General features: G+C 45.4%; 5 protein-coding genes across 9 annotated transcripts in view; 3 read left to right on the top strand and 2 right to left on the bottom strand.

Moving 5' to 3' along the window:
* Positions 1–11,989, bottom strand: part of LOC118514083 — a 72,994-nt gene extending 61,005 nt beyond the window's left edge. For 4 of the 5 annotated variants that reach the window (XR_004906570.1, XR_004906569.1, XM_036060615.1 and 1 more), the window contains exons 1-2: positions 11,114–11,884; positions 10,601–11,040 (exon numbers count right to left, since the gene is read on the bottom strand). Coding sequence is in view for 3 of the 5 variants with exons in the window: in XM_036060615.1 (XP_035916508.1) it covers positions 10,601–11,040; positions 11,114–11,793 (1,120 nt within the window). In the remaining 2 variants the exon portion in view is untranslated. Of the gene's footprint in view, positions 1–10,600; positions 11,041–11,113 lie in introns of all 5 variants that reach the window. The other variant, XM_036060613.1, reaches the window with a different exon arrangement.
* On the top strand, positions 201–4,956 carry LOC118514075 (xanthine dehydrogenase-like). The gene is made up of 3 exons (XM_036060601.1): positions 201–3,025; positions 3,310–4,623; positions 4,691–4,956. The coding sequence occupies exons 1-3, from the start codon at positions 359–361 to the stop codon at positions 4,733–4,735; spliced, it is 4,026 nt and encodes a 1,341-aa protein (XP_035916494.1). The 5' UTR covers positions 201–358; the 3' UTR covers positions 4,736–4,956.
* On the top strand, positions 5,289–10,595 carry LOC118514074 (xanthine dehydrogenase). The gene is made up of 2 exons (XM_036060600.1): positions 5,289–5,827; positions 6,326–10,595. Exons 1-2 carry the CDS (start codon positions 5,735–5,737, stop codon positions 10,301–10,303), a joined length of 4,071 nt encoding a protein of 1,356 aa, XP_035916493.1. The 5' UTR covers positions 5,289–5,734; the 3' UTR covers positions 10,304–10,595.
* Positions 11,990–18,851: 6,862 nt separating the features above from the next.
* Positions 18,852–26,064, bottom strand: part of LOC118510064 (transport and Golgi organization protein 1) — a 9,231-nt gene continuing 2,018 nt past the window's right edge. The window contains exons 3-10 of the mRNA XM_036051454.1: positions 25,004–25,148; positions 22,990–24,702; positions 21,461–22,632; positions 21,212–21,372; positions 21,044–21,145; positions 20,779–20,978; positions 20,108–20,707; positions 18,852–19,189 (exon numbers count right to left, since the gene is read on the bottom strand). Coding sequence (XP_035907347.1) covers positions 19,104–19,189; positions 20,108–20,707; positions 20,779–20,978; positions 21,044–21,145; positions 21,212–21,372; positions 21,461–22,632; positions 22,990–24,702; positions 25,004–25,148 — 4,179 coding nt within the window. The 3' untranslated portion in view covers positions 18,852–19,103. The remainder of the gene's footprint in view (positions 19,190–20,107; positions 20,708–20,778; positions 20,979–21,043; positions 21,146–21,211; positions 21,373–21,460; positions 22,633–22,989; positions 24,703–25,003; positions 25,149–26,064) is intronic.
* LOC118514082 (UDP-glycosyltransferase UGT5-like) overlaps positions 25,785–26,064 on the top strand; it is a 9,783-nt gene continuing 9,503 nt past the window's right edge. The window contains exon 1 of the mRNA XM_036060612.1: positions 25,785–26,021. The gene's annotated coding sequence lies outside the window, so the exon portion shown is untranslated. The remainder of the gene's footprint in view (positions 26,022–26,064) is intronic.

Below are 26,064 nucleotides of genomic sequence, written 5' to 3'. Positions count from 1 at the left end.
CTATTTCCGAGCATCAACAAAATGCAACGATCGTGTGCGCCTACTGTCAGCATGACAATAGATTGCGGTCATTATCTACTGGACACACTCGCTCTCGTTCTTGTTCACCGTTCGCCCTTCCTGCTATTCAACACATAAATAGTGCGTGTGCGCTTTGTCTTTCGCGGCCTTATCTTATCAAGTTCACGGTCTTCATTCGCGACCATATACCGGTCCTTTACAGCTGAGCGTTTGTGCTTGGCAAGAAACGTATTCGTCTTTTATTATCATTTTCTCGGAAGCGGGCTTCCGTACAAGTATAACTAGGCCATATTTAGAAAGGGCAATTAAAGAAGGCGTTTCCTCCCAGCTATTTACAATGGAAAGCCTAAGCCAATTCAAAAATCTGCCTTTAGTGTTGTTTGTGAATGGGAAAAAAACTACCGATACCGCTCCAGATCCCGAGTGTACTCTGTTGGCGTATTTGCGTGACAAACTGCGTCTCTGTGGCACGAAGCTCGGATGCGCCGAGGGAGGATGCGGAGCGTGTACGGTGATGGTGTCGAAGGTCGATCGCAGGACGGGCCATCTGCAGCATCTGGCGATCAACGCTTGTCTAACGCCGGTGTGCTCCGTCCACGGAATGGCCGTAACAACGGTTGAGGGTATTGGAAGTACCCGGACCCGCCTCCATCCGGTCCAGGAACGCATCGCCAAGGCGCACGGCTCGCAGTGCGGCTTTTGCACTCCCGGCATCGTTATGTCAATGTACTCGTTACTACGAAGCTCTCCCGTTCCATCGATGAAAGAGCTGGAGATAGCCTTCCAGGGCAATCTGTGTCGCTGTACCGGGTATCGCCCAATCCTGGAGGGATACAAAACCTTCACCAAGGAGTACGGCACTGACTGCGCTATGGGCGAGAAATGCTGTCGAAACGGAAACGGCAAAGGTTGCGGCCAGAACGGTAATGAAGAGGTAGATACGGAGCTGTTTCAACCGAGCGAGTTTATGCCCTACGATCCATCCCAGGAGCCCATCTTCCCTCCAGAACTGAAGCTCTCGGACAAATTCGACTCGGAGTCGCTGGTTTTTCGTACGTCCCGCACCGCCTGGTACCGGCCAACGAAGCTTGCCGATTTGTTGGCGCTGAAAAAAGTTCATCCGGAAACGAAGATTGTCGTCGGCAACACGGAAGTAGGGGTTGAAGTCAAGTTTAAGCACTTTGACTATCCCGTCCTGGCCAATCCTTCCCAAATAAAGGAGCTGACGATGATCGAGCGACAAGAGCATGGTATGAAAATAGGATCCGCGGTCACGCTGATGGAAATGGAAAAAGCACTCCGGAAGGAGATTGAAACCGGTCCGGCGACTGAGACGCGCTTGTTTCAAGCTATCGTCGATATGCTGCACTGGTTTGCAGGCAAGCAAATCCGCAATGTGGCTTCCGTGGGAGGTAACATCATGACGGGAAGTCCGATTTCCGACTTGAATCCCATCTTCACTGCGGCAGCTATCGAACTGGAAGTAGCGAGCTTGGACGGCGGAGTTCAGAAAGTGCGAATGGGCGATGGATTCTTCACCGGCTATCGAAAGAACGTGATTCAACCCCAGGAAGTTCTGCTGTCCCTCTTTATCCCGCGGACCAACAAAGATCAGCATTTCATTGCGCATAAACAGGCCAAACGGCGCGATGACGATATTGCCATCGTGAACGGAGCGTTCAATGTACGCTTTCGCCCGGGAACGGATATTGTCGAACAAATCCACCTGGCATTCGGTGGAATGGCGCCAACGACTGTTCTGGCCAAGAAGACGGCCGCTGCTCTGGTCGGAGCTCGATGGGATGCTCAGCTTGTCGAACGGTGCAACGATTTGCTTGTGGAAGAGCTTCCACTCAGTCCATCGGCTCCTGGTGGTATGATCGTTTACCGACGATCGCTAACGTTGAGTCTCTTCTTCAAGGCATACCTAGCGATCGCTCAATCGCTTGACAAACAACAAATCCCCAACAGGAAGCCCATAGGTGATCGCGAGAAGAGCGGTGCCAGCACTTTCCATACGCTATTGCCCAAGAGTACCCAATTGTTTGAAAAGGTGTCTGGCGATCAACCCATTACCGATCCAATCCGTCGACCGCAGGTGCATGCCTCGGCCTACAAGCAGGTCACCGGAGAAGCCATATATTGTGACGACATTCCAAAGTTTTCCAACGAGTTGTATCTAGCATTCGTATACAGCACGAAAGCGCACGCCAAAATTCAATCAATCGATCCGTCGGAAGCACTGAGCCAGGAAGGTGTCCATCGCTTCTTTAGTGCGGAGGATCTGACCGACGACCAGAACCGCCTTGGAGCAATAGTGGAAGACGAGCGGGTGTTTGCTAAAGATATTGTTACCAGCCAGGGACAGATAATTGGTGCCGTTGTAGCAGAGACGGAGTCAATTGCCAAACAAGCTACCAAAAAGGTACGAATTTTGTACGAGGATATCACACCCATCATAGTGTCCTTGGAAGATGCAATCGCGAAAAGATCTTTCTTTCCGGAAGGATCACTACGGCTGGAGTTTGGCGATGTGGACGCAGCATTCCAATCCGCAAGCAGCATTGTGGAAGGGGAATGCCGCACAGGTGCTCAGGAACATTTCTATCTTGAGCCTATTGCTTGCATTGCTTTCCCGCGCGATTCGGACGAGCTGGAAATCATCAGCTGTAGCCAACATCCGGCTGAAGCACAACGCAAAGTGGCCAATACATTAGGCTTGCCATGCCATAAAGTGTTTTCTCGAGTTAAACGCCTCGGAGGAGGATTCGGTGGGAAAGAAACCAAGGTTGATCTGTTCGTCACACCCGTCGCACTAGCCGCTTATCGCCTGCGTAGACCCGTTCGATGCGTTCTAGATCGATGCGATGACATAGCCGTAACTGGAACTAGACATCCATTTTTGGTACAGTATCGTGTGGCAGTCACGAGCGATGGATTGCTTCTGGCCGGTGAATATAAAGCCTATTGCAACGCGGGTTATTCGAGGGATTTGTCCTATTCCGTGAGTAAATCTATAACCAGCATAAAACATCTTCTTTCTTGGCACTACAACCGCGAGAGGTCTCAACCTGCCATTTCTGGCTTTCTCGGACTTAATTTAACCCGTAGTAAAGTAGTCAGCCTTACGTACGGGGAGGCGGTCTAGAGGGGATTGGAACCCCGGCCCTGCCGTGTGAAGACTGGCGCCGCTGTCGCCTTGGCCACCGGGCGGCCTCATCATTAATCATTAATCACTAATCATAACACATCATTAATCGTAAATCCTTGATCTGATTTCCTTTTCAGGTAATGCAACGAGCACTGTTGCATATTCAAAATGCCTACAAAATACCTAACCTTCGCATTGAAGGATGGGTTTGCAAAACCAATATTCCTTCCTGTACAGCTTTTAGAGGGTTCGGCTCTCCACAGGCGATGCTTGTAGCGGAAACTGTTATACGCCATGTAGCACAGAAACTACAACTTGATCATGTCGCAGTGATCGAGCGAAATTTGTACAACAATAATGGCGATCGTACGCACTACAACAAACTGATTGAAAATTGCACCGTACGGCGGTGTTGGAATGAGCTTTTGAAATCCTCTGAATTCCAAAATCGACAGATCGAAGTGAACAACTTTAACCGGGCAAATCGATGGCGCAAGCGTGGAATTGATGCAGTACCGACGATGTACGGCATTGCCTTTAACGTACCCGGTCTCGACCAATCCGGCGCATTGGTGCATGTCTATCAAGATGGAACCGTGCTGATAGCGCACGGAGGTGTTGAAATGGGACAAGGATTGCATACTAAAATGATTCAGGTGGCTGCCACTGCCCTTCAGATTCCGTTCGAAAAGATCCACTGCTCTGAAACCAACACGGACAAGGTGCCAAACACTTCGGCAACGGCTGCAAGCGTTGGTTCGGATTTGAACGGTGCTGCCGTGTTGGAGGCCTGCCACAAACTGCTGGCACGTATTGAACCCTACCGAAAGAAGGATGCCACCGCGGGTTGGAACGCCTGGATCCAACAGGCCTATTTTGATCGGGTTTCGCTATCTGCGACCGGCTTCTATGCCACACCGGAAATCAATTACAACTTTACCACAAACACTGGCAATCCTTTTCATTACTACACGTTCGGCGCGGCATGTTCCGAAGTGGAAATCGATTGTCTTACGGGAGATCATCAGGTGCTGCGTACGGACATTGTGATGGATGTGGGCTCCAGCATTAACCCCGCGATCGACATCGGTCAAATCGAGGGAGGATTCATGCAGGGATATGGTCTCTTCATGCTCGAGGAAATGATCTATTCGCCGACAGGTGAGGTGTACTCGCGAGGTCCCGGTACCTATAAACTGCCCGGCTTTGCAAACATTCCTGGTGAGCTGAACGTCTCGCTGCTAACCGGAGCTCCTAACCCTCGAGCGGTATATTCATCCAAAGCCATCGGAGAACCGCCGCTGTTTTTAGCTTCGTCAGCGTATTTTGCAGCAAAGGCCGCAATTGCAGCCGCACGAAAGGAAGAAGGGATATTAGGTAATTTCAACCTAACTGCCCCGGCTAGTGCAGCTCGCATTAGGATGCTCTGCAGTGACAGCATTACACGCAAGGTAAGACTGAAATCTAAATTGCTAATAACCTTATTTATTTTAACGCTGGGAATTCGTTTCGTTACAGTTCCCCGAGCACAATACTACCGAATCGTGGAATGTAATGGCTTAAATGTGTTAGAAAACACTTCAATTTTGAAGCTCTCCAGTCCAGCCAATGATTAGCTCTAGGGTAGCGCTTCAGCGTAGTGGAAATATTTGAGGAGAAGCCATACAATGTTAGATATACCGATAGTTTACCGCACGTTTCTTGTATCTGCGTATTTTCTTCGTCAATAATAAAAAGGTGTCGGGAATACTTCTCGGAAGGCACATTGCCTCCAGATAGATTAACATGCAGCCTGGTTTTAAATCTCAAACAAATCTGTACAACTACACTGAACCCTGCGAAACACATACGATGATGCCAGTTTCTTATCATGCGGGCATTATCGCGATAAACACGTGTTCAAACGTAAACATGCATGCCGTTTTCTTCTACCGATTCCTTTGCAGGACTTGTTACAATCTTATGTTTGCCGATCGGAATTCACGAAGACGTTGCCGGCGTTCGTCATTCTCTCGGAGACAGGTTATCAAGAGATAGTTGGTATTCTCTCGTCGCGACGTACAAAATACGCGGCGATTTCAGGATGGGATGCACTTATGTCTTTCTCCCTGGACTCTTTTACTCACCCTCTTACTTGGAGCAAACAGCTGAGGGCACCACGGACAGCCGTTGGAAGACGCACTTAAGTCACGTTTCAGTCCGCTCTCCGTGCTCAGTTCAACTCAAGCCGTTGCCAGCAGTGATAGTGTAAAAATAAAGGCAGTTCCGCTTCTTCAACACACATTCGAGCGACACGTTGTCTAGTGGGGTTGGTCTGTGCGTGAAAAAACAGATAGCTGAAACTTATTTTAACCTTCAGCAGATAAACCTAATGAGCTAGTGTATCGTATGCGAAATTGTGTAGTCCACTGAAAGGCAGTAAAAGTTTCATAAAAATCCCCGGTTAACAACAGCAAAAGTGGCACAGCAAGAGCGATAAGCTCGCGCAAAACCAAGTGCAAACAACCGTGCAATAACTGTCCAGGGCGTTTTCTCTTAACATTGCCAAAAAGAAAATCAACAATGGCCCCATCGAGTGTCCGCGGTGAACCAGATGGCCTGTTGCAACAATTCAACAGAAATCAACCGCTGGTTTTCTTCGTCAACGGAAAGAAGGTGAGTGAATGTTCCAGAGGCTGTCGTCCCATTCACCACGTCCGATGATAATGATGACGATGATTATTTAAATCTTCTCCGTCCGCGGATGATTTTTCCTGCCAACAACAAACCTGGCAACAAACTCGATGGCATACGCTGATAACAGTTATTTGTGATCATCGCATACAATGTTCACACATGATGATGCTCCAGAGAGTAACGAAAGCGAGAAGTGACAAGCCGCTACACCGTTGAACCGTAAACATCGCCATCCCGCCACCCCCATCCTCACCCCTTCTTTGCACTCCCCCTTGCTATCAGCCTTGCTCGCTTCAAAACACTCTCACCAAGGTCCTCCAACATTCAGCGCCACTCTTCGCAACTGCAAAAGACTTTGATTGAACGTTTCCAAGCCTTCTCCACCGTATTTTATTGCGCTGATTAGCTCGTCCATCAGTGTGGAGCTCACACGCATGAACGTACCATAATCTCTGGTCATGTCTTTTTCACTCACAGGTTACCGATGACCGCCCAGATCCCGAGTGTACTCTGTTGGCGTATTTGCGTGACAAACTGCGTCTCTGTGGCACGAAGCTCGGATGCGCCGAGGGAGGATGCGGAGCGTGTACGGTGATGGTGTCGAAGGTCGATCGCAGGACGGGCCATCTGCAGCATCTGGCGATCAACGCCTGTCTAACGCCGGTGTGCTCCGTTCACGGAATGGCCGTAACAACGGTTGAGGGTATTGGAAGTACCCGGACACGCCTCCATCCGGTCCAGGAACGCATCGCCAAGGCGCACGGCTCGCAGTGCGGCTTTTGCACTCCCGGCATCGTTATGTCAATGTACTCGTTACTACGAAGCTCTCCCGTTCCGTCGATGAAAGAGCTGGAGATAGCCTTCCAGGGCAATCTGTGTCGCTGTACCGGGTATCGCCCAATCCTGGAGGGATACAAAACCTTCACCAAGGAGTACGGCACTGACTGCGCTATGGGCGAGAAATGCTGTCGAAACGGAAACGGCAAAGGTTGCGGCCAGAACGGTAATGAAGAGGTAGATACGGAGCTGTTTCAACCGAGCGAGTTTATGCCCTACGATCCATCCCAGGAGCCCATCTTCCCTCCAGAACTGAAGCTCTCGGACAAACTCGACTCAGAGTCGCTGGTTTTTCGTACGTCCCGCACCGCCTGGTACCGGCCAACGAAGCTTTCGGATTTGTTGGCGCTGAAAAAAGTTCATCCGGAAACGAAGATTGTCGTCGGCAACACGGAAGTAGGGGTTGAAGTCAAGTTTAAGCACTTTGACTATCCCGTCCTGGCCAATCCTTCCCAAATAAAGGAGCTGACGATGATCGAGCGACAAGAGCATGGTATGAAAATAGGATCCGCGGTCACGCTGATGGAAATGGAAAACGCGCTCCGGAAGGAGATTGAAACCGGTCCGGCGACTGAGACGCGCCTGTTTCAAGCTATCGTCGATATGCTGCACTGGTTTGCAGGCAAGCAAATCCGCAATGTGGCTTCCGTGGGAGGTAACATCATGACGGGAAGTCCGATTTCCGACTTGAATCCCATCTTCACTGCGGCAGCTATCGAACTGGAAGTAGCGAGCTTGGACGGCGGAGTTCGGAAAGTGCGAATGGGCGATGGATTCTTCACTGGCTATCGAAAGAACGTGATTCAACCCCAGGAAGTTCTGCTGTCCCTCTTTATCCCGCGGACCAGCAAAGATCAGCATTTCATTGCGCATAAACAGGCCAAACGGCGCGATGACGATATTGCCATCGTGAACGGAGCGTTCAATGTACGCTTTCGCCCGGGAACGGATATTGTCGAACAAATCCACCTGGCATTCGGTGGAATGGCGCCAACGACTGTTCTGGCCAAGCAGACGGCCGCTGCTCTGGTCGGAGCTCGATGGGATGTTCAGCTTGTCGAACGGTGCAACGATTTGCTTGTGGAAGAGCTTCCACTCAGTCCATCGGCTCCTGGTGGTATGATCGTTTACCGACGATCGCTAACGTTGAGCCTCTTCTTCAAGGCATACCTAGCGATCGCCCAATCGCTTGACAAACAACAAATCCCTAACAGGAAGCCCATAGGAGATCGCGAGAAGAGCGGTGCCAGCACTTTCCATACGCTAGTGCCCAAGAGTACCCAATTGTTTGAAAAGGTTTCTGGCGATCAACCCACTACCGATCCAATCCGTCGACCGCAGGTGCATGCCTCGGCCTACAAGCAGGTCACCGGAGAAGCCATATATTGTGACGACATTCCAAAGTTTTCCAACGAGTTGTATCTAGCATTCGTATACAGCACGAAAGCGCACGCCAAAATTCTATCAATCGATCCGTCGGAAGCACTGAGCCAGGAAGGTGTCCATCGCTTCTTTAGTGCGGAGGATCTTACGGAAGAGCAGAACAAAGCAGGTCCTGTTTTTCACGATGAGTTTGTATTTGTGAAGGATGTTGTAACTACCCAGGGCCAGATTATCGGCGCAATCGTGGCCGATAACCAAACAATTGCACAACGTGCTGCTCGCAAAGTGAAGGTGGCGTATGAAGAATTGCAACCAATAATCGTAACGCTGGAGGATGCAATCAAACAAGAATCATTCTATCCCGGATTCCCAAGAGTCATCGTTAAGGGAGATGTAGAGAAGGCGTTTTCCGAAGCTGACTTTATCGTCGAAGGTGATTGCCGCATGGGAGGGCAGGAACACTTCTACCTTGAAACGCAAGCGTGTCTCGCTGTGCCGAAGGATTCGGACGAGATCGAGGTGATCAGCAGTACCCAGCATCCTACCGAGGTTCAACATCACGTGGCACAGGCGCTTGGAATACCTGCCTCAAAAGTTGTGTCCCGCGTTAAACGTCTTGGGGGCGGTTTTGGTGGAAAAGAATCTCGAGCTGCCATCGTAGCCATACCGGTCGCGCTGGCCGCCCATCGCCTTGGAAGGCCCGTCCGATGTATGCTGGACAGAGACGAAGATATGGCAGTGTCTGGCACACGGCATCCGTTCTATTTCCATTACAAAGTTGGAGTCAGCAAAGAAGGAAAGCTGATTGCCGGAGATTTTCGTTCATACAACAACGGTGGACACTCGATGGACTTGTCTTTCGCTGTTTTGGAGCGTTCAATGTTCCATATCCAGAACGCTTATCGTATCCCTCATCTACGCGTTCGTGGGTGGGTTTGCCGTACGAATCTGCCTTCAAACACCGCATTCCGTGGATTCGGAGGACCCCAAGGCATGATGGCGGCAGAATCGATGATGCGTCACGTTGCACGCGTACTTAAGCGGGACTACATCGAGCTGGTCGAGTTGAACATGTACCGAGAAGGTGACACAACGCATTACAACCAGCAAATCGAAGGATGTAACGTTGGTAAGTGTTGGAGCGAAGTCCTACAATCTTCCGACTTTGCCAAACGCCGGCAAGCTGTTGAGCAGTTCAATCAAGAGCACCGTTGGCGTAAGCGCGGGATTCACGTCGTTCCGACAATGTTTGGCATCGCCTTCACGGTGCTGCATCTCAACCAAAGTGGTGCGCTCGTTCACGTTTATCAGGACGGTACGGTGCTGCTCACGCACGGAGGAACCGAAATGGGTCAAGGATTGCACACGAAGATGATTCAGGTCGCGGCCACAGCTCTGGGAATTCCTTTCGATCGTATCCACATTTCTGAAACGTCTACCGATAAGGTTCCCAACACTTCGGCGACGGCGGCCAGCGCTGGTTCGGACCTGAATGGAACAGCGGTGCTGAATGCGTGCAAAACCATCAGCGAACGATTGGAACCGATTCGTCGAGAATATCCCGACAAGGACTGGAATTTTTGGGTCAGTAAAGCTTACTTCAGCCGTATTTCGCTGTCGGCTACTGGGTTCTATGCTACACCAGATCTAGGATATGATTTTGCCACCAACTCGGGCAAAGCGTTCAACTACTACACGTACGGTGCTGCTTGCTCCGAGGTCGAAATCGACTGTTTGACTGGCGATCACCAGGTCATTCGGACCGACATCGTTATGGATTTGGGATCCAGCATCAATCCCGCCATCGACATCGGCCAAATCGAAGGCGGTTTTATGCAGGGCTACGGTTTGTTCACACTCGAGGAAATGGTATATTCACCACAGGGACAGGTTTACTCACGAGGACCCGGTATGTACAAATTGCCCGGGTTTGCCGACATTCCTGGCGAGTTCAATGTATCGCTGCTCACTGGAGCTCCGAATCCGCGGGCAGTCTACTCCTCGAAGGCAGTTGGTGAACCACCGCTCTTCTTAGCTTCGTCTGTTTTCTTCGCAATTCGAGATGCAATATCTGCCGCTCGGCAGGAGGAAAATCTGGGTGAAGATTTTACTCTCGTTTCTCCGGCAACTTCCGCACGAATTCGTACAGCTTGTCAGGATAAGTTTGTAGAACGATTCACTAAACAACAGACCAATGGCCGCGAAAACTACATTCCCTGGAACGTAATGCCTTAAGCAATGGCAAATCTTATCTTAAAGTTTAATGTTGGTATATTTTGGCGGATATCTAATTTGGAAATCAAAACAGTTTATTTCACCGGACCGTCATCTTTCTAACGTCTGCCAGTCCGGAACCAACCGCCAATTTTGGACATTCTTGTCTTTTTCTTTGTCATCAACTCTTTTTCGGAGGTTTGAAGGGATGGGGTTTCTTACAAACATAATTGTCAATAAAAAAAAACCAACACCAAAACGCTCGTTAGTTCCCAATGTTAGGTTGAAATAAAATAATGCTTAAAACACTCAACTTACCGGGTTCGTTTGTTTCCTGTGCGCCGTCGTCCATTTCCATAGATTGTATCTTCGAAACGTAGTAGAGCGAAGTCACTACATTCATTGGGGTTTCCGGAGCACTGTTCGCACGACACAGACTGTAATCTCCATCTCCGCCGGATGAGGCGCCAGGCTGCTCGATCGCGCTTAAACTATTGCTTGCCGTGTCACTCAAAATGCACTGATCGCTGTGAGGGCACATCGTATCGGTATTACGACTTGTTCCGGCGCTCGGTTGAAAACAAGAGGCACGAGTAGTGTTACTTCTTCTTCTTCGAAAAGTGTTGCTTAGAATTTTTTTGGACACCTCATACGAACGAGAGTAAAACGAAAACTCTCCTTCGTGCTTCATCTTGAGAAACAAATCATCCGCGTTCTGTAGACGCTGTACAGCATCCGTCAACTTGTCGCAGGTAGATCTGTTAACGAAAAGAAAGGAAATGGCGCCATTAGTCCCGCGTACGCAATTCGCAGCCCATGCACAAGGCGTACTTCAAACTGTCGACCTCTCGCTTCAAGAGATCAATCACTTCACGATTATGGTTGTCCTCCCGTTGACGGGATAACTCTATGCACGCGATCTGCTCCCGTAAGTCATCCAACTGTTGCTCCATGTCCAGCTTCTTCTCCTGCAAACGCTCAGCTCGATAGATTTTGATGGGATCTTGATGTTTTGCCGGAACCTTGGGTGGAGGTAGCGGTGGTTTTCTTCGCAGTTTTTCTCTGTCCACTTGAGGCTGTGCCGGTTTCGGGCGCCCTGCCGGTGGACACATTAAAGGAATCATGCTGCAACGCCGATCAACCGGTGGTTTCTCTTTAGCTTCCGAAGCATCGTCTTCCCCCATTTCGGACCCATTGTTGAATTGTTCTGGCTTTATCGGAATTACCGTTGCCATTTTAACACCCACTCGAGCCGCACTATTGTCCGTTCGATATTGCCGATCGCTGGACAAATTTTCTGCACTACTCCAACGATTCAACGATTCCTTCAGGTTATGAATATGTTCGTTGCTGTCGCCCTTGGTAGTTTCGAGACCGATGAACGTATTGTTGCGCGTTAGCTTTCTTGCTTCCCGGATAAAGTGACCCATTTCTGAAATCGAACCGGCGTCGTACGGGGAGGAGGACACTCGAAGCACGTCCCCAACGGATGCGTGTTTGCTTGGTTGCATTCTCAAAGTTCTGGCAACACAGCACGATACAATGAACAAGCCGAGCAATACGAGCGTGAATTGGAATCTATCCGCAAAGGCTGCTTCGATACGGAATGAGATTGCATAGCGACCTGCTTACTACTTTTTGTGCGTCCTTTGCGCGAGTTAGCAACGAGCGTCGGTAATCGCTAAATCAGCATTGGGAGTGTCGTGTTGTATCCAACGCGACGAGTTATGCTGATGCGGCGATCGCTGCTGGGCCGTTTATGGGCCGATAACGGAATCGGCTGAATTCAATAAAATAGTTAATTTCAAGACACCGAACTGTAAAAGACTCTTTCTATCTATTCAGAAAGAAAAGTTTTAACTGGCGCCCGAATAGGGACCTGACAAAAAAATCAGCGGGAAGTGTATAAGTTAAAAAAAAATCCTATAAAGTTAGCCATTTAAAAATTGTGGCTAATCTCGTGGTTGAAGGAGCCATCATAATAACGAAGCGAACTTTGGGACACCGTGGTTAATTCCCGATTGCTGCCAGCGAGCCCCCAGTCATCAGAAGGATAAAAAGGAACATCTTGCTGTAGCTGCCCAATTTTCCCCCGAAGAAAAAGAAGTCAGATGCCCATGGAAATTAACTCAACCATACTGTAAGTAAAAACCTAAAAAATCCGAAATCAGTGGAATTTTGGTGTTTAATTAAATAGCTTCTGCTGTAATTTGTTAGTGGTGAATCGTGATCGTGACAAGTGTTAAGTGAAGTGAGCATTTAAAACACAAAAATGACCAATCCCAACACTGAAATGGTTCTACGATCTTTCGTGGAGATGGGAAAAACCCCTGACTTTTTGAGGGATGTTCCTATTTTTGATGGAAACCCAAATGAGTTGATGAATTGGATTTCGGATGTGGAAGATGTTTTTATCATGTATAGAGATCTTCCTGACGACTCTGTGCAGTTCCATCTGATCGAACGAACAATCAGAAGGAAAGTCCGTGGAGAAGCTTCCGATGTGTTAAATGCAAATAATGCAACATGTAGTTGGCATCAGATAAAATCTATCCTAATGCTTTACTATAAAGATAAGCGTGACGTGAAGACCCTGGATTATGAATTGACGTGTATTCGTAAGGGTAATTCGGAAAGCCTCGCCGGATATTATAGCAGGGTTAACCAATTGTTAGCCGCTATAATAGCACAAGTTCAAACTGACAGTAAGTACTCTCTGCATGCAAATGTCCACATAAACTATTTCAGAGAGAAAGCTTTGGATTCGTTTATTAGAGGTTTAGAAAAACCATTATCCACTTTATTAAAAACTGCTGACCCGAAGACCCTTAGCAAAGCATATCAATTTTGCATTGATTACTTTAATATGGACGTTCGATCAGCACCTTTTAAAAATCAATATGGAAATCAAAATTCTCTTAATATTCCCAAGCCAAGAGATTTAGGCTTCGAGCCTCAACCCCCTAGGGTAGCACCCAGAAAAATTGTTTATCAACCAGTACCCCCTCCTAGAGCAGCGCCTCGTCCAGCTCCACGATACAATTCCCATTACCTGCCTAATCAGCAATATACCCCACAGAGGCAACAGCCCGAGCCAATGGAGGTAGATAGAAGTATAAATTCACGTCATATTGACTATGGTAACAGACCCACATATGGCGAAAAAAGACCAAGACCACCATCAAGTCAAGAAGCGTGGGTAAAGAGGCAAGCTCACCCATTATATGCTCATCAAATGAATAAAAATGCCAACGACGCAAGGTATTGTCACGGACAAACAATAAATGAATTTGAGCTCACAGAGCAAAACAATCTTGTTGACAAATTACAAAACATAAATTTGCAACACGAGCATGATCCGTTGGAGGGATCAAGTCGCGATGGTCAGAACCATTTTTTAGAGTGGAAGATGAGTTGGTAGTTCCCAGCCTTCCTTTTATTTATCTTAAAACTACCATTGGAAACTTTCCGTTTTTAATAGACACAGGTGCTAATATTAATTTAATACATCCACAATTGGCACGTGCATATGAAATCAGTAAACCGTACGAATTTTCAGTAGGTCAAATAAGTTGTGCAAATAGTACATTTGCTCCTACTAGTGCAATTAATATAAATTTTTTCCATCCCAAAATTGATTTTGAAGATCGCTTTTTGTTACACAAATTTCACAATTTTTTTTATGGAATCATTGGAAATAGCATGTTGAAAACATTGAAAGCTAAAATTGATCTAGAAAATGACCAAATCACATTGAGTAGAAACTCTAAAAGATTCGTCATCCCAATCTCATACTATTCTCCACATAATCGGTCATCCCACAATTTGATCCGAACATCTCATCTATCCAAATTAGAGCTAGAAAAACTAAACCAGGTTTTAGATAAAAACAGAGATGCATTTTACAAACCAGACAGTAAACTAACATGTACAACCAAAGTGGAATGTGCAATACACACTTCAGACGATACACCTATCCATCAAAGAGTGTATCCATATCCTGCAGCATATGCTGACGAAGTAAATAAGCAAGTTGACAAGCTATTAGCGGATGGAATAATCAGACCGTCTCGCTCAGCTTGGACTTCACCGGTATGGATTGTGCCAAAAAAACCGGATGCATCAGGACAAAAGAAATTTAGAATGGTTATCGATTATCGAATGTTAAATGCTAAAACCATCTCCGAAAAATATCCAATGCCCGAGATAAATTATGTGATAGACCAATTAAAAGGAAAAAAATATTTCTCGACTTTAGATTTAGCTTCGGGATTCCATCAAATTAAGATGAAAGCATCAGATATTGAAAAAACGGCTTTTGCTATTAATAACGGTAAATACGAATTTACTAGGATGCCGTTTGGTTTAAAAAACGCACCGGCTATATTTCAAAGGGCTATCGATGATGTACTTCGAAATTTTATTGGAAAAATATGTTACGTTTATATAGACGACGTAATAGTTTTTGGCGATGATTTAGAAAATCATTTGAAAAATTTGGACACAATTTTGACAACATTAAATAATGCAGGACTAAAAATTCAATTAGACAAATCAGAATTCCTTCGCCAAGAAGTTGAATTTCTTGGTTTCATTATTTGCACAGAGGGAATAAAACCCAACCATAAAAAAATAGAAGTTATAAATAAATACCCTGTGCCCAAAACCATTAAAGATTTGCGTGCCTTCCTAGGATTAATGGGCTACTATCGACGATTTGTCAAAGACTTTGCCAAAATTGCTAAACCTTTGACAAACATTTTAAGGGGAAAGGGATCTGACACATCCAAAAAGAAAATTACATTAAATCAACAAGAAATCGAATGTTTCAATAAAATGAAGCAAATACTATCATCGAGCGATATTCTCATCTATCCAGATTTTAACAAACCATTTATTTTGACAACCGATGCTTCAGATTATGCAATTGGATCCGTTCTTTCTCAAGGTGAATTAGGCAAAGATAAACCAATTCACTTCGCATCAAGAACACTATCTAAAACTGAAGAGAAATATTCCACCCCTGAGAAAGAAATGCTTGCAATTTTCTGGTCACTACAAACTTTCCGCAATTATTTGTATGGAGCTAAACTCAAAATATTAACTGATCATCAACCACTTACTTTTGCCCTCTCCCAAAAAAATACTAACGCAAAATTAAAACGTTGGAAAGCATATTTAGAGGAGCATGACCACGAGATTTTGTATAAACCAGGCAAAGGCAATGTTGTAGCAGATGCCCTCAGCAGAATAGTTTTCTCTATGACTGGTACGCAACATTCATCACAAACTAGTGACGATTTTTACATTATCTCTACAGAAGCACCACTTAATGCTTTTCACAACCAGATCGTGTTGAAAAAAGGGAAACCAAACACAGTAATTGAATATCCATTCCAAAATTTTAAACGTACAACAATTTACTCCGAAATAATAACCGAATCATCTCTTTTACAGATTCTAAAGGATCATTTCACAATATCAAAAGTAAACGGACTTTTCACGAGTGAAGACATAATGGGAAAATTTCAAGAGGTTTATAGGAAGTATTTTGGAAGTCAGAAGCTCCTTAAGATTCGATTTACTCAAAATCTTCTGGAAGACATTACAGACGAAGATCAACAACGAGAAATAATCACGGCAGAGCACAATAGGGCACATCGTGGAGCCCAGGAAAATAAGTCGCAAATTTTACGTAAATACTATTTTCCAAAGCTGCTAGCCAAGATAAAAAAAATTGTTTCCAATTGCTGTATCTGCAATGAAAACAAATATGACCGAATCCCTATCCGGTATCCTCAACAACAAACTCCAATCCCCGTACACCCTTTCCAAATTGCACACATTGATATAATGTTTCTCGAAAAACATTATTTTTTAACTTACATCGATAAATTTTCAAAATTCGCTCAAATTAAAGAAATTCAATCGCGAGCCGCCTTAGATATTGTTCCGGCAGTTAAAGAAATAATTACAAAATACCATCCTCCTAAAATATTAGTAATGGACGGCGAAAAATCTTTTGGTACACAAGATCTAATAGATTTTTATAAAACTCACCAAATCCAAATATATTTAACAGCTACAGGTCGAAGTGAAATGAATGGAGTAATAGAAAGGTTCCATTCTACCATATTAGAAATTTATCGAATAACGAAATTTGAGAACAACAATTTAACTATTTCTGATCTAATCGAGCTTTCACTTCACAAATATAATTCATCCATTCATTCGACTACTAAATATACTCCTTATGAGATAATTTTACCGTCTGTCCGTTCATCAGATATTTGTGAAAATGTTTACAAAAATTTAACAAAGAAACAGGAGAAAGATATTTCATATTACAATAAGAGAAAAAAGGAAATAAATATAAAAGAGGATATGACAGTTTATGAAAAAACCAGAGCCAGATTAAAACACAAGCCGAGATACAAGAAAATCAAGATTAACAAAGTAAACAAAAGCACTATAAACACAAATGATTCACGAAAAATTCATAAAAACGATATAAAAATAAGATAGCTAACAATACCGTCATTCTAACATCATTGTTCTCTTCTTACAGTTTTCTATTTGTAGTATGTACCCTAGCTGAGCCGAGGATCTCTATTCTGAAGGTAGACAACCAACCTATAGTTGCAATGGACGAAGGTTGGGCAAGAATAAGGATAGATAGCCATATTTACATACACCATTACAATTTAACTGCGTATAAGGGTTATATTCAAGCAATTAAGGACGATTTCGAAAAAATGAGCAATAATCAATTTTCCAGTATTATCCAAAACCAATTCGAAGAACTGAATACCATATTGAAAAGAATGCTTCCCACTAAAAGATTCAAACGTTGGGATTCCATAGGAACAATTTGGAAGTTTATTGCAGGAACACCAGATGCAAACGATCTTCGTGTTATTAACAAAACAATTAATAATCTCATCGATGACAATAATGCACAAGTTACAATCAATAGGAATATTAACAACCAGATTAAAGAAATAACAGAAAAAACTCGTAACGTAATAACTCAATTCAGATCAGAATCATTAGAAATTCATTCCATCAATATTTATCTCCACCTAAAAAAGATGATAGACACACTGCAGGAAATAGTTGATAGTATAGTTATGACGAAAGCGAATATTTTAAACGAAAAAATATTGTCAAAATATGAAATCAATTGTTTGGAAAAAAACCTGGCAGCAGAAAACATTCCGTTCGACACAACTCTAGAAGCGCTTTCCTACGCCGACGCCTCTATCGCCACCAACCGCCAAGAAATAATGCTGCTCATAAAAACACCCAAACTCGACCCAAGAACGTTCCGTAAGATAAAAATTTATCCAATCCTGTACCACGACGGCAAGATTCACCTCCAGTATGACAGATTCATAACTCACGAAGCAATCAGATACCGTGTTAGCACTCTAACCCCGAAAATCTATAAAATCAACGAAATAGAGTTGGATGAATCAGATTGCATTCCAAGATTAATGGAAGGTCGAGAAGCAGAATGTAACTTTACGAAGAGTCCAGCCAAAACTGAAATATTACAGATTAATAATCACGCCATATTGATTAACTCTGTAGAGAAATTTACACTCGTCTCCAACTGTGGTATAAGCAACAGAACACTTCAGGGATCGTTCGTAATAAGCTTCAACACATGCGATATTTACATAAACGACGTGAGATACTCATCCAAACTCACCGATCTAGTTGGAACGTTGAACTTATATCCACTCGACGGAGTGTTTATTAAAAGACAGCTGGAAATTTCGAACATAAGTCTGGAAGATTTACATAATCTGCACATCGAGACACGTAAAGAATTGGAGCACATTCGCTTACAAAACAACTCTTTTCAAATAACCTGGCCAACGATAAACATTTTCGGAGGTATCATCTTTCCTCTCATTATACTGGGAGTAGCATTGCTTTACTGGTTTACAAAGAGGTGCAAAAACACGCAAACGGTAGTCACAGTACATAATTCGTCACCAAATCAGACACCCGACTACGTCACATTTCCTAAACAAACACAGTGAATCGTGGACGTTCACATCTGAGGGGGGGCGAGTTAGCAACGAGCGTCGGTAATCGCTAAATCAGCATTGGGAGTGTCGTGTTGTATCCAACGCGACGAGTTATGCTGATGCGGCGATCGCTGCTGGGCCGTTTATGGGCCGATAACGGAATCGGCTGAATTCAATAAAATAGTTAATTTCAAGACACCGAACTGTAAAAGACTCTTTCTATCTATTCAGAAAGAAAAGTTTTAACTCGCGATATGCTGTTGTTTACGCAGACGTCAAAGGAAACTTAACGAAATGTCAGATCGCGGCAAAAACACTTCGTTCAAATGAACGCAGGTTCGGTTGAGTGTCTGTGAGTGCCATGAGTGCTCAACAGTATAACGATCTCATATCTGATTCGACTACGCTTTTTCAACCGGCAACATAACGAAGGAAACACTTTCTACATTTCCACGATTTTCCACAATACACACACACACTTACGCAGATAAAATGTTCTTTCGGCTCTTTTCGATCAAGATGGAAGGGAGTCGAGATTTTTTAAATTTATGTTTATATTTCCATCTCCTTTCATTCCAATCGTTCCCTAAAGTTTCCCCGCATCCACAAGGAAAAGAAGTCGTAATAATGCTTCGTTACTTTCCATTGCACTGTTCCTGATACATTTTCACACTGAAGACAAACGATTAAAATAACTTCTCGCAAATGTCGTTTACCGGTGTCGGTTAATTTTACCTAGCTTTTGCACAGTTGCTTGAGTGGTCTTACATTCCAGTGGTGATCTATATCTGTGGCTTTCCGGTAGTTCTATACTTTCCTGAACTTTTCCTTGTTCCGAGCGAATCCTGTGAGCCGGAACTGAAACCTCCTACACATGTCGCAATTGTGAGTTTTTAAAAAAACAAAAACAGATTTCGTTGACGGGAAAGGATCATAGCATTAAATTGATCGCATCGAAAGGTGGGTGTGGACGAGCCGACCATTCCATTTATATGCAAAGAGAACAAAAATATACGTAATAGTAATCAATAGTTGTGCGCGACAGAGAGGGGAGTACATACATTAAGCAAAAAGCGACTTATGCTAATAACGTCACATCTAAGTAAAGCAAAGCTCCAACGTAAGCAATGAAGTATTAAGTAATGAAAGATGGTTTGCGGCGAAGGTGAAGGACGAACTTATTGTCAATCAAATGATACAACAGGAATCGTGTGCTAAGTACCAGTTTGTACTTGCAAGGAATCTGGAAGCATTCCCGATGATGAGTGTATGTGATGCCATTTACTGCCATGAGGATGATGTTAGCGAAAGGAATACCGTTTTTGGTTAACGCAATGGCATTGGCAAGGCAAAGCTGCCTATTACAATACTTGTCGCTGGATGTGTCGGTAATCATTAGCATGAAAACAATTTGTGAAATATACAGTTGAACGGAATGACGATCGCTAGTCGTTTGTGTTAACTTGTGGCAGTATACACGATTGATTGTAAACTATAGATAACTATCGATTTGTTTGACTACGTCTAGCTACTTTCAATTGTGATTAGTGCTGGATGATATGGTTGATAGGGATTGTTAGTTCGGTTTTCAATTTTCTTTTTTTGGTTATTATGCACAATGCACGTTCGACAGCTGAAATTGAAAAGCAGCTCACGTAGCGATGAGCCTGTTACATCAAATCGGGACAAGTATTACAAGGAATGGATCTCATCAGGCTTGCCTGCACACCACATGTATACTACCAACCGTCGAACTCGTCATCCGAATAATGATTATTATTGGTACCTGCGTATTTTTTGTTCCTCGGATCCTGAATAGGGGGTGACGTGCGCATGCCAGTAGGGGTGTAACCTCGCGAGTAGCCTCCACTGCCGCTGCCACGTCCATCACGGTGCGGCCGTTCACGATCGCTGCCCCGATCCCGATCTCGATCCCGGTCCCGTTCTCGCTCTCGATCGTAGTTCGAATGACGTGAGTGGTGTGGCGGTGAGGGCGGTGGACTAAAATCGTTTTCAGTTTCGTACGTCGACATAACGGAATAGTCGTACCGGCTGTCCGGCGAGTAGCGTCCTCGATCCGGACTGTATCGGTCTCGCGCGTCGATGATGTGGTTGGGAGAGTATCGATTGTTTGGTGGTGGTGGTGGTGGCGACATCAATCGCCCAAGAGGCGGAGGCCTCATCTCACCTGGACCGTGCGGAGGCGGCATGAACGGTGGCAGAAATGGAGGTGGCGGACCAGGCATAAATGGTGGCAAAAACGGTGGTGGAAGTGGCACTCCCAATAGTGGTGGAGCATTCGGCGACTCCACGCGAATAGGTGAAGGCGCAGTTAGGCCGAGATCGGTTTGCGTAATGGAAGCGTTCGGTAGGTTCACCATTCCATCTAAACAAAATGATAAACGGCGTAATGAAATGGAGTTTGCTTTTCATGGACAAAGTGGTCGCGTTACTTACCACTGGAAGCAGAAATATCACCAAGTGCCGTAAGTTTCCGCCGAAGCGCACTGGACTCGCTCCGCGCTTCTTCGAGTCGCCGTTCTGCCTGCCGGGCTGTAAGCCAAGCATCGTGTGAACGAGTTTCCAGCGTAGTGTATTGAGCTTTGTGTGCCGTTGCTTGAGCCTCAATTTCCGCCCGAAGCTTATCGTTTTGCGATCTACAAGGAAGGAACAACATTGCATTGTCATATGTAGGCACAATCAGAAGCAGAGCTCGACTTACTTCAGCTGCTGTATTTCGTCTTGCATGTGGCGTATCTTTTCTACCGTGGTGGTCGTTTCGCCCTGTTGCTGCATCCACATCGCTTCCTTCACGCTTAGTTCTCTAAAAAAGCAAGAGATGCATCAATGCCACACAACCCCCCGCATCTAACACGTTTGCCACACTCACTTCTGCAGCTGTGTTTCCTTATCCTTGAAGTACGAAGACAACACTTCCAATCTTGTTTCCGCTTCCAGCTTATCCTTTTCCGCTTTGCCAAACTCTCGTTTCAGCGTTGAAATTTCCTCGTTTACCATCTTCATGTGATCCTCTACCAGCTGCCGCGCAATCTACAGTATTTGAACAATGCATGCAAATTAGCATAATGATCATGATCGAGAGCTTCTGGAGCAACTCAGCCACGCTTCCGGTACTCACAATTTCACCCTGTAACTTGTCCTGCATATTCGCCTTTTCCTTCGTCAGCAGAGCTATTTGCGCTTTCAACTCAATCGAATCGATCATTCCTTTTCCGGCGTGCCCACCCTCCGATTTCACCTCCTTTAAGCACTCTTCAAGCGCCTCACACTTGGCTTCCATCGCGGCGAGAGCTTTACCGCTTTCGTCTGCCTTAGTCTGGGCGAGCTTCAAGTCCTTTGTTAAATGATCGATCTCGGCACCCAGCTCCTGCCGCATGCTGTCCACTGTAGTCTTCTGCTCGGATTGCAAGCTTGCCACCTGTTCTTCGAGCTGTTTGCGATGATCGGTCAGTTCCGTGCGTGCCTTTTCCAACTCATCCAAACGCTCCTTAAAGGTACCCGTTTGGCTGGCAATCGCAATCTGTAGTTCACTATTTTCGCGACTCTTTTCGGCCAGAGACGCATTCATCGATAAAATGGTTTGCTGCTGCTCGTTCAACTGACGCTGCAGCTCTTCAACGCTCAGCGCAATCGAATCGCTACCGTTTTGATTCAGCAGCTCCGCTACCATCTTGTTCAGCTCCAGTCCAGCTTCGGCCGCATTTTCCAGCTCTTTTTCTAGCCCCGCTATTTGATCCTGCAGCTCCAGTTTCGCTTGCTCGGCAGCTTCGAGTTCCGCCTTCAACGCGATCACCATGTCATTAGAACCAAAGGAATTGTTTTCAATGCTCGTCAGCTTGTGCTTCGTTTCCTGCAGCTCAGCTTTCAACAGCCCGCTCTCTTTGTACGATGTCATCAGATCACGCTCGATCATGTTGAGTTGGTAGATAAGCGGTTTCTCCCGCCGATTCTTATTGATCAGATAGTGGCCAAGAGAAAACATCAGCAGAGTGAAGGATGTGATCGCTAGCATGAGGATAAGATCGCTCAACTTGATCGCTTCCTGCACAAACACTTCAAGGTAATCTCCAACGGGAAGCTGCTGCCTCTCAAACTCAACATCGTCCCCACCACCGTGCGCTATGGCGTCGTGCTGTGGCGGCTCAACTCCTTCTCCCTCGCTGTTGCGCACATCCTGGTCCATCGGGGTATAATCTGCCCCGCCGTTCGAGTGCTTAACGGATGGTGGTAAGTGTGATGGTGCCGGTGGAGGACAATCAATGGCTGCTGTACTGTCACAATATCCGTTTCCTGTGGGCCGTAGATAAGCAAAGAAATGGAATTAATTATTTCTAAAGCAGCAAACAACGCAGCAATACATTATGAATTCCCTCGCGCAATGAGAAAAACGACTCAAATGAAACTTGTGACTGGCATTAAGGCGAATGTTCTAAAAATAATCACATACACACAGACAGCTAATAAAGCGGGCCCGTCTCGTATCCAATATTAAATAACAACAAAGGTTGAAATTATTGCTTTTTTTTGGCTCTCGGTTGGTTTGCCTTGGACGAAGTATTTTGAACGATTTCATCACTCGACAAGTGTATAACATATGATCGATTCCGCTGCAAAAACCGGGCAAAGTTGTATCCTACTGTAGCTTACCTTCATTGCCATTATCTGCCAATGCTTGCGGAGATCCATCTACTTGAGCGCTGTGTAAGTGATTATTTTCGAAACGCTTGGTATTTAGTCCCACGTTACCAGCATCCTCGTCCTGAGGAAGTGTGGAAGTGTGCGCCATGTCAGCATGTGCCGGGAAATGCAAATGTGTGTCACCAACCGTTTGAACATTCATTTCGGCCGGCTTCACTTCCGGTACTGTTTGTTCCGTAACGACCGGCTCCCGGTGATCGTGTCCATGATCGTGATTATGATCGTGATGATGATGATGTGGATGATGGTGATGGTGATGATGACTATGAGCCAATAAATTACCCAGACCTCCTTTGAGGATGCGATTGGGATGCGTTGGCTGACTGTCCACGGTTTTGGGTGGTTCAGCCGCGTTAGGTATGTTGTTTTCTTCCGGTTCGGTAACAGGCGCCGGTTCTACCGCAACAGGCACAGCGTCAGCCGTAACAACTTCTTCGTGGGGCAATATTGTAACAGGTACTTCAGTTTCAGTTAATTCAACCATGCTTAAAGGTGTCGTTACTTCATCCATCATCCCGGCAGACTCCGTTGTGGGATAGTCTTGGACTTCTGGCAGCGCAGTCGTATGTTGTGGGACCGCATCGCTTGATAAAACTGTTTCTGAAGCGGATGGATTTTCAGTCGTTAAATCGGCCGGATATTCTTGCTGTAACGTCACTGGATGCTCGGCTATGTTTGCACCATTATTAGTTTCTTCAGCTTCTGTTGATGTATCTTCACTGTACGTAGCCTTTTCCGTTGTGGTAGGAGGACTATTTTCTGTGCCATTATCAACAGAACCATTAGCACTCGATGGTTGTTCCATAGCTAATCCATCGTTTGCCAAGGGCTCGTTACTTTGACCATTTGCTGGTAACGATGCACCTGTATCCTCAGAACTTACAGGTGGATCAGATTGAACCTCCTCTGTTACAGGTTGAGCACCGCCGACGTTCTCATCGTTCGGTAGCACCTTTTCCGTTGTAGCTTCAGGTTGAGATTTTGCATCGTCACCAGAAACCGTAATTGTTTCAGCGTTATCATCCTCCTCTTTCACTGCCTCGACAGTTGGCTCCGATGCTTCATCTTCGACTTCTTCACTGGCATCTTCATCCTCCTCCTCCTCCTCATCCTCTTCTTCATCACCTTCTTCAGCATCATCAACTTCAGCCAGATCTTCAGACTCATCTTCAATTTCTACAACTGGCTCATCTTTCCCGACTCCTGCATCATTCTGTAGATTGTTTTCCACTATCTGTGTGCTCGGAATCACTTCCAATGTAGGAGTGGCTTTCACGCTAGACGCCTCATCGACGGCGGCAAATTCAACCGACGAGGAATCCGAAAGAACATCATTCGTTAGCACGGTACCCTCAACAACAGTCGTTTGTACCACATTTTCTTGCAAGATAACAGGTTGCGTTGGTTTGATATCTATCGGGTCTGGCGCCGGATCGTCGTCGCTAATCGTAACCAGGTCGTTCGATTTTATCACGATGTTGTACTCTCGAATGAACGACTTTGATGCTAGGCCCGTCTTGCCCGTGGCCTTTCTTACCAGATACTCCTGTTCTTTTCCGATATTCTTTGCTAATATTTCAACGGGCTCATTCTGGTCCAGGTTCACTTTCCGTGCTCCGCCGCCACGAAATCGGAGCACAGCTTTCCCTCTTGCTATTACACCTGCAAAGAGAGAGAGGAGTTCCAAATGTATTACAAAAGTAAACATACACGACCTGTACACAAGTATTCCGGGAATGTTATCAGAACGATGCGATCTGCTTACGTCCGACAGACTGCACGCGTTTGCAATAACACTTTTACTTTCATTTTCAAGTCATTTGTTCAGATCATGTCGTGGCGGTTGTCGGTCAAGCAGGAGTTTGACCCAAAAGAAACTGTCTGTTTCGCACAGATTGGGCAGGGAGAGTTGAATGGAGCATTGGAATAAGGGCGACTTTGGCTACACTTTTCTCCAACTTACTTTCGCACTGTGGATCGCCGCATTCTCTGCTGGCTGTTTCGAGAACTGATAATACTAAAACTAAACACAATGTATGTACAAAACAATTAACAACGGATCTTTTCATGGTTTTCCTGTAAGCCACATCACTTCTTGCACAGCAGGTCTATTTTTTCTCGTCGCTTGCGATCCCTGTTGTCAAAATCGGCTTTTTGACGTTCGATTACGTGGACCAAGCAGTTTACACTGTGCGGTTCGCTTCTCGCAAAATGAAGTACCTTTTCCAAGCAGCATCGCAACGCTGACATGAAGCACCGACTACACGGGCATCATAAGGAACAGCTGATCGTAAAATTTTCAAATTATCACATTCGTACCATCATGCTGCGATTTAATGAAATCCATTCGTTTTTTTTAGCTGAAAAAAGTTCAAACCAACTAAGTTTGATCTAACACGAAACAGAAACGAGTTAAAACTTTTTAAATAACCATCTGCTGCTTGTTCCATTTTACAATCATTTAAAAAATAAAATGCTTTGATTATTTTACTGTCCGCATTACAATCCGATCGGTTTGCCGAACTGCTGAAGTTCAAAGTACCAATCCGTGATGGACTTCAAGGTCTGAGCACGTTTTCGGTGCAAAATAAAACAAACACGAGGGCGGAATCTAACCGAACAAAAAGATCCCAGCATCTCAAGACTAGTAGTGAAAGTGTGATCGTTGTGAGAATGGGAAAACGTGTGCGAGAGAAGAAAACCCGCGTTGGACCATTCAACGCGGGTCAGAAACCGTCTCTCTTCCATCGGTGAATCGATTACTTCCTCGCTGAGCCAAAGCAGCAGCAACGTCCGTCGAGCGGAGTGCTAGCGAGAGTGCGACGAAACCGCGAAACAGTTCGTCGGCAAGTGTTGATCGTAGTGGACGCTTGAAGATAGCGTGGTCGCGATTCAAACGCTGATCTCACACAGTTGCCATCGGTTTCCCCGTGCATCGATAGGCCGCTGATTCATTCCCTCGTTCTACCTGTGCTGTAAATGTAAGTGCATTGTGTAACAGTGAACAATTAGTGAATTTTTATC

Source organism: Anopheles stephensi, chromosome 3 (assembly GCF_013141755.1).
Source record: "Anopheles stephensi strain Indian chromosome 3, UCI_ANSTEP_V1.0, whole genome shotgun sequence".
NCBI lineage: Eukaryota > Metazoa > Arthropoda > Insecta > Diptera > Culicidae > Anopheles > Anopheles stephensi.
The sequence above is the reverse complement of the archived record's forward strand: the minus strand, read 5'-3'. Positions and strand labels throughout refer to the sequence as shown.

What these genes read in the sequence shown, in the direction of transcription:
- LOC118514074 (XM_036060600.1), top strand. Translation starts at nt 5,735, where the DNA reads ATGGCCCCATCGAGTGTCCGCGGTGAACCAGATGGCCTGTTGCAACAA. An exon ending in TCTTCGTCAACGGAAAGAAG is followed by an intron (nt 5,828 to 6,325) that starts GTGAGTGAATGT and finishes TTTCACTCACAG; the next exon opens with GTTACCGATGACCGCCCAGA.
- LOC118514075 (XM_036060601.1), top strand. Translation starts at nt 359, where the DNA reads ATGGAAAGCCTAAGCCAATTCAAAAATCTGCCTTTAGTGTTGTTTGTG. An exon ending in CGAGGGATTTGTCCTATTCC is followed by an intron (nt 3,026 to 3,309) that starts GTGAGTAAATCT and finishes TTTCCTTTTCAG; the next exon opens with GTAATGCAACGAGCACTGTT. An exon ending in GTGACAGCATTACACGCAAG is followed by an intron (nt 4,624 to 4,690) that starts GTAAGACTGAAA and finishes GTTTCGTTACAG; the next exon opens with TTCCCCGAGCACAATACTAC.